The 6,557-nt window shown below is 45.0% G+C and overlaps 1 protein-coding gene across 1 annotated transcript; it reads left to right on the top strand.

Moving 5' to 3' along the window:
• Positions 1–1,590: 1,590 nt before the first annotated feature.
• LOC142559322 (uncharacterized) lies at positions 1,591–2,838 on the top strand. Its single transcript, XM_075670937.1, has 2 exons — positions 1,591–2,168; positions 2,316–2,838. Exons 1-2 carry the CDS (start codon positions 1,591–1,593, stop codon positions 2,836–2,838), a joined length of 1,101 nt encoding a protein of 366 aa, XP_075527052.1.
• The last annotated feature ends 3,719 nt before the right edge of the window (positions 2,839–6,557 follow it).

The following is a 6,557-nucleotide window of genomic DNA, read 5'->3' as shown; positions in this document are numbered from 1 at the left end:
GAAAACATCGGGGCTACAGAGAAATTTCGGCCTTGAAAATACGGCAGGCACTTTAAAGTAGTAAGCGACCAGCCACGCCTTGTGTTGGCTGGCGAACCTAATAAATCCCTCAGGTGGCCTAGCCCGATGGAGTCTCAGACTTCAGGAATTCGACATCAACAAGTCTGTAAGTCTGGACGGAATAATTCTTATGCCGACTGCCTGTCTCACGCCGCTATTGACTCGCCCGCTCAAGAGGAACTGGACGATGACGCCTTCTTAGGAACAATTACTACAGATGACTTCGCCGAACCACTACAAGTAGACCCGGAGTTACGAAGCCTTGTAGAGTACTTAGAAGGCAAGACCGACTTTGTCCCAATGGTATTTCGGCGTGGACTGTCTTCGTTTACACAACGACATCCTCGTAAAAAATAACTTTTCCCCAGTCCACGCGAACAATCTTCTCGTTGTGCCCGCGGCACTCTGATCAGAAGTCCTGCACGCTCTGCACGACGATCAGACAGCCGAGGACCTCGGGTTTTCCCGCACGCTAGCTTAAAATAGTACTATGGGCCCCGCGTGACTGCCGACGTCGCCCCTTACCTAAAGACATGCCGTGACTGCCAGCGACGCAAGACACCCCCGACATGACCGTCGGAATTTCTACAGCCGATGGGACCTCCTTGCCACCATTTCCGTAAATTGGAATGGATTTGTTGGAACCATTTCCAACGGCAACAACTGGAAATAAATGGATTGTCCTGGAAACCGACTACCTCACCGGCTTCGCTGAAACGAAAGCTCTGCCGAAAGGTAGTGCAGCCAAAGTGGCTGCTCTCGAAGGCACACGGCCGCCAGAGAACACCATGGAGCATTCGATGAGTCACACCCGCCGTGGTTGCTCAGTGGCTATGGTGTTGGGCTGCTGAGCACGAGGTCGCGGGATCGAATCCCGGCCACGGCGGCCGCATTTCGATGGGGGCGAAATGCGAAAACACCCGTGTGCTTAGATTTAGGTGCACGTTAAAGAACCCCAGGTGGTCAAAATTTCCGGAGTCCTCCACTACGGCGTGCCTCATAATCAGAAAGTGGTTTTGGCACGTAAAACCCCAAATATTATTATTAATATTATTCGATGAGTCATGAATAAACGCCGACGCGCTTGACCCGCAGATCAGATTTCGACAATTGCCGACTGTGTTCACCGTTATCGTTGTACTTGAAATTTTACTTGCTCTTCTAGGCATAGGCTCGCCAAAAAAAATTTTGTTTCTTCATTCACAGCTTTACTACTGTGTTCTTCACCATCACTGCTACCTGATATCATGTATGTATGTATGTATGTATACGTGCCTACGTGTGAATGTCCATGTATTTCTCATGGCAACAATCGGGCAGCCGTGCTAGCCCGTCAGTTTTGGTGGTGCGCCCTGCCTCGCTGAACACCTCCGTGAGTTTAAGCCGTACATGTCAAGTCAGGCGAGTCAGCATAATTGCATGTTCTGGTGCCGAGATGCGGTTGAAACACTCACAGCTGCTCTTTCTTCAGTTGTTTCAGATCGTCGTAGCAGCGTCCGGCACTGGTTTCGTTTCAAGACACCTGGGAAGATGTGGCGAGGTCTACAACGCATGCCCAAAGGGAACATAGTGACTGCGTGGCCTCGTCTGCATGAACTGACGGAGCGTCAACAGGAACAACAGGTGCTTGCACACATGTGCACAACTAACGACATCAGCGACTTCCCCGGAGGACAGTGCCCGGCTGTAATCACTGACTGGTGGTTATGGACATATCTGGATGCATCTTCAGTGCCCAGCGTGATAGCAGTTGTCACTACCGGTCAGCGAGGGCGCTCGCTGTTCGAGGAAAGACTATTTAAACGCCTGCTACAGACAAGGCCTTTAGGTTCTGGTTCAGAGATGCGGTCGAAACACTCACAGCTGCTCTTTCTTCAGGTTGGTCTTTTTCGCCGTTATAAGCCAACTAGCACGCACGAAAACTCGGTACCGGAGCCCACCTGGTCGTTACGGCGGTTTGTGCTTGTTCGTGCAGGTATCTGTCTCTGTACTGGTGCGATAGATTTTTCGTTTAGAATAAGATTACTATTAGCTGGTGACGTCGAAGAGAACCCTGGCCCTCTGTCGGAAAAGCAAGAGCGTGAACTAATGGAAGCAATACGTTTGTTACCATAGATATTGGCAGGTCAAGACAAAATAATTAAACAGTTAGAAACACTGCGAACTGAGCACAAGCAAATCGAAGACAAAATTGGGAATCTAACGTCAAAAGTTGCCAAATTAGCTGAGGATTTATCTGTTTTGTCTGCGCTTAGGGACAGAGAAGAAGTGCAAGCGCAGAATAACCAGCTCTCAAAAGCTACGCGAAACGTATTGATCAATCAGGACGAACTCGAAAATCGTTCACGTAGAAATAATTTACTGTTTTTCGGCATAGACGATGAGAACGAGAGCGAAACATGGGATGAATCGGAACGGAAGGTTATATCTGTCTGCTCGGCCAAACTGGGTATTACTGTTGAACCGTCAACAATTGAGAGAGCTCACAGGATGGGGAAACATAATAACGATAAACCAAGGCCCATTATCTTGAAGTTTGGACTATTCAAGGACAAACAGCGTCTTCTTTCTGCGGCTTCGAAATTGAAAGGCAGCAGAATATCACTTAGTGAAGACTACTCCCAGCAGGTTCGGCGACGTAGAAGCAAACTGATTGCTTATGCGCGTGAACAGAACTCTGGAGCTAGATATAAGCTGAAGTACAACAAGATGACTTATCAGGGCAAGACTTATGTTTACGATGATACAACGGATTCCGTACGGGAGTACATTCAATAGCAAACAAAGCGTGAGCCGCCGCGGCTCAGAAGAAACTCGGCGGATCGCCTGTCCGTCATCGTTATCAATTGTAGGAGCCTGAAGAATAAACAGACGTATTCTCTAGTCTTCTGCGCATTTCACGACCAGATATTGTCATCGGAACAGAATCGTGGCTCGACCCTGGCATATCGGATTGTGAAGTATTTCCATCCGAATACATAGCTTATCGAAAAGACCGTAATCACCAGGGGGGAGGTGTGTTCATTCTTGTACATGACAGAATCAGAAGTGTACCGTTATACTGTGATGTTTCTTCAGAATGCATTTGGTGCAGAATTTTGGTTTCTGGTGGTAACAGCCTTGTGGTGGGATCGTTTTACAGGCTACCATCTTCAACAAGCGTAGAACAATTTCAAAGCCTTGCACGATCACTGTCGGTCTTATCATCGGAAACTATTCTACTTGGGGGTGATTTTAACATGCCTGACGTTGTATGGCGTGACCGCTATTCTGTAGCGACGAGTGCCTCGGCACTTCACTTGGCCTTCATTGAACTAACACGTAACAATGAACTTGCTCAGTTTGTAAATTTCCCAACGCGTTATGGTTCAGCTAAGGACAGTACGTTGGATTTGTTGTTTAGCAACAATGATGATTTAGTTGAAGCAATTACGGCAGCACCAGGAATAAGTGATCATGAGGTCGTAAATGCAACAATAGTGTGCAAGAAGTTACAGGTTAGCAAGAATGGCCCGATAAAGATTTTTATGTATGAACAGGGGAATTATAATGCCATAGACGAAGAGTTACACTTGTTACTGCCAGTATTGCTGGAATGCAGCAGTCAGTACAGCATAGAAAGATTATGGGCTCTGTTCAGAGACAAAATCCTGTCTTTGGTCGCTAAATACATTCCCTCCAGAGTGATATCATCTAGACGTAGAATGGATAAACCTTGGATTAACAAAGAACTGCGTTTGTCAATAAGAAAGAAGGCCGGAGTATACAAGGCATTCAAGATAGCACCAAGTCAGAACTTATATGGCAAGCTTAGAACTCTAACTAAGAACTTTAAACAAGAATCAAAGGCAGCAAAAGTAACATACTTGTCGTCGCTAGCTGATAAAATAAGATCTAATCCTAAGGAGCTATGGCGATATGTCAAAAGTAACAGAAAAGACAGTGTCGGCGTTCCGGCTCTTCGGCATGAAAGTGATATGTTAACTGATGACACAAAGAAGGCTGATTGCTTTAACGAATATTTTCACTCCGTCTTCACAGCATGTCGTCATACTCCGATACCTGAGTTACACGAACAATTACCTCAAATGCATGACATCGTTTTAAATGAGGCTGGAATTAGGGCTCTGTTGTGCCACATTAATCCTCATTCTGCTCATGGTCCGGATGGTATATCAAATCACGTCTTGAAACGCTGTTCCCACAGTATTGCTCCTATCTTGGTTGAATTATTTACCAAGTCAATAAATTCTCAACAATTACGTAATGACTGGAAAATGGCCAATGTAACTCCTATATTTAAATGTGGTCGTCGTGATTTGGCAAGCAATTACAGACCGGTGTCTTTGACATCTGTTTGTTGTAAAACACTCGAACATGTTATTTACTCTGGTCTTATTAAGCATCTTCATGACCATAATTTTTTCACCCCGACCCAGCATGGATTTCGCATGGGATTATCCTGTACAACTCAACTTACTGAATTCATACATGACGTTGCACTCGGCTTTAACAATAGTCCAGAGATTGATGCTATATTTATTGATTTTCGAAAAGCGTTTGACGTAGTCCCGCATGACTTACTTTTGCACAAACTAACGTTTCTTGGCCTCCCCGATTCACTTTACGGCTGGATTAAAAATTATTTGCATAAACGGCAGCAGAAAGTGGTTCTGAACGGTGCGACGTCAAGAACGGTTAATGTTTTATCAGGTGTGCCTCAAGGGTCGGTCCTTGGGCCGTTGCCGTTCCTCATATTTATCAATGGTTTAAGTGAAGGCTGTGTTTCAAATATCAAACTGTATGCGGATGATTGCGTTGTGTACCATCCTGTGTCTTGTGCCGAACATGCGAGTGTGTTGTAGTTCGATCTCGAAAAAATTTGTTCCTGGTGTGCTAAATGGAAAATGGATTTGAACGTAGCAAAGTGTTATCATATTAAATTTACGAACAAAAAGAAAAAAAAGGTGCCCAGTTCATACTCAATAAATAATGTTTTAGTACAATGCGTTGACGAAGTCAAATACCTGGGCTTCACGTTAACTGCGGGATCGGACTGGACATCCCACATTGACACGACAAGCGCTAAAGCGACAAGCGCCTTTTGCGCCTTTTCCACAGAAACTTCAAGTATGCCCCGAAACCATTGAAAGAAGCTTTTTATCTTACAAATATTAGGCCGGCGTTAGAATACGCTTGCGCAGCATGGGAACCCTTCCCAAAAGTTCTTGAAGATAAGTTAGAGCGTGTTCAGAAAAGGGCTGCAAGATTCGTCACGGGTATCTACGACTACAAAATTAGAGGTTCACAAATCAGGGAAAATCTAGGATGGAAGTTGCTGTCCACACGCAGAAATATAATCAGGTTAAAACTTTTACACAACATTAACAGCGGTAACACAGGAATCGATAAGAACATATATTTGAAACCACCTCATTATCAATCTAAAAGACGCGACAATTCCAAGAAAATAAGCGCCTACCAAAGTCGTATTAATGTATTTAAGTATTCATTCTTTCCGCGAACAATTGCAGAGTGGAATTTGCTCCCGGATGAGATAGTGTCTGCACCCAATTTTTCATTTGCCATAGAGAACTTTATGTGAGTCTGTTTTAGACAATATTTCCAGTGTTTCCAGTGTGCCATTTTATGCATTGTGTAACAAATTTTATAATCGGATGTTGTTAGTATTGGATGTGTTGTCTTTCTTTACTAATTACGATTATTGTATTTCTAATACCACAGATGATATGATGCCGTTGTTAGCGAAGTTGACTTGTATGCTTGTAATTAACCCCCCTACGATAATGCCCAACTCGGGCGCTGTAGGTATTTGTAATAAATAAGTAAATAAATGTCTGCGTATGGCAGGAAGAAATCAGGCTCAACACAAAGGAAGGACGATCGCGTTAGAGCTTTGACACACAGCTGAAAATTTATTGCTAACAGTTTCTTAGAGCGATTTTAATTCTGGCAATAAGCTTTCAGTCAGCAGCCGGCACCCATGCCGTATCGTCCTTACTTTCTGTTTACCTTCACTTGTAGACGACATGCTCACTTCTAATCAATTTCGTTCCTACATGGTCTTAACACAAGCAAAGCTTCCGCTTATGCGATGATGTCTATAAATTTCCTGCGTGCGCCTAGACACGGCCGCATGCACTCAGAGCAGAACACAAGCCAACGCAACTTACCCTGCCTACGACTGGGTACCTCGTCGCCCACGGCACGCATCAGCTCATCGTTGTAGTCACTCTTCGGTGCGTACACAATGTCCGTCAATACAGGCGGCACCAAAACAGAACTGGCGTCCACCTCCTCGGAATCCTTGCTGAGCGGTGTAGCCGGAGTACGTATAAGCGGCAGGACCAAAATTAAGAAACCCACTAATAGAATCTCGATCCCCGTGTTAAAGAAGTCGCCGCGTATCGTTTGCAGGTACAGCGTGCGCCATAAAAAAGTCTTCACGTTGCCCAACATCGAAAAAGGTTGGCTCC

The sequence above is a fragment of the Dermacentor variabilis genome, chromosome 10 (genome assembly GCF_050947875.1).
Source record: "Dermacentor variabilis isolate Ectoservices chromosome 10, ASM5094787v1, whole genome shotgun sequence".
Taxonomy (NCBI): domain Eukaryota; kingdom Metazoa; phylum Arthropoda; class Arachnida; order Ixodida; family Ixodidae; genus Dermacentor; species Dermacentor variabilis.
The sequence above is the reverse complement of the archived record's forward strand: the minus strand, read 5'-3'. Positions and strand labels throughout refer to the sequence as shown.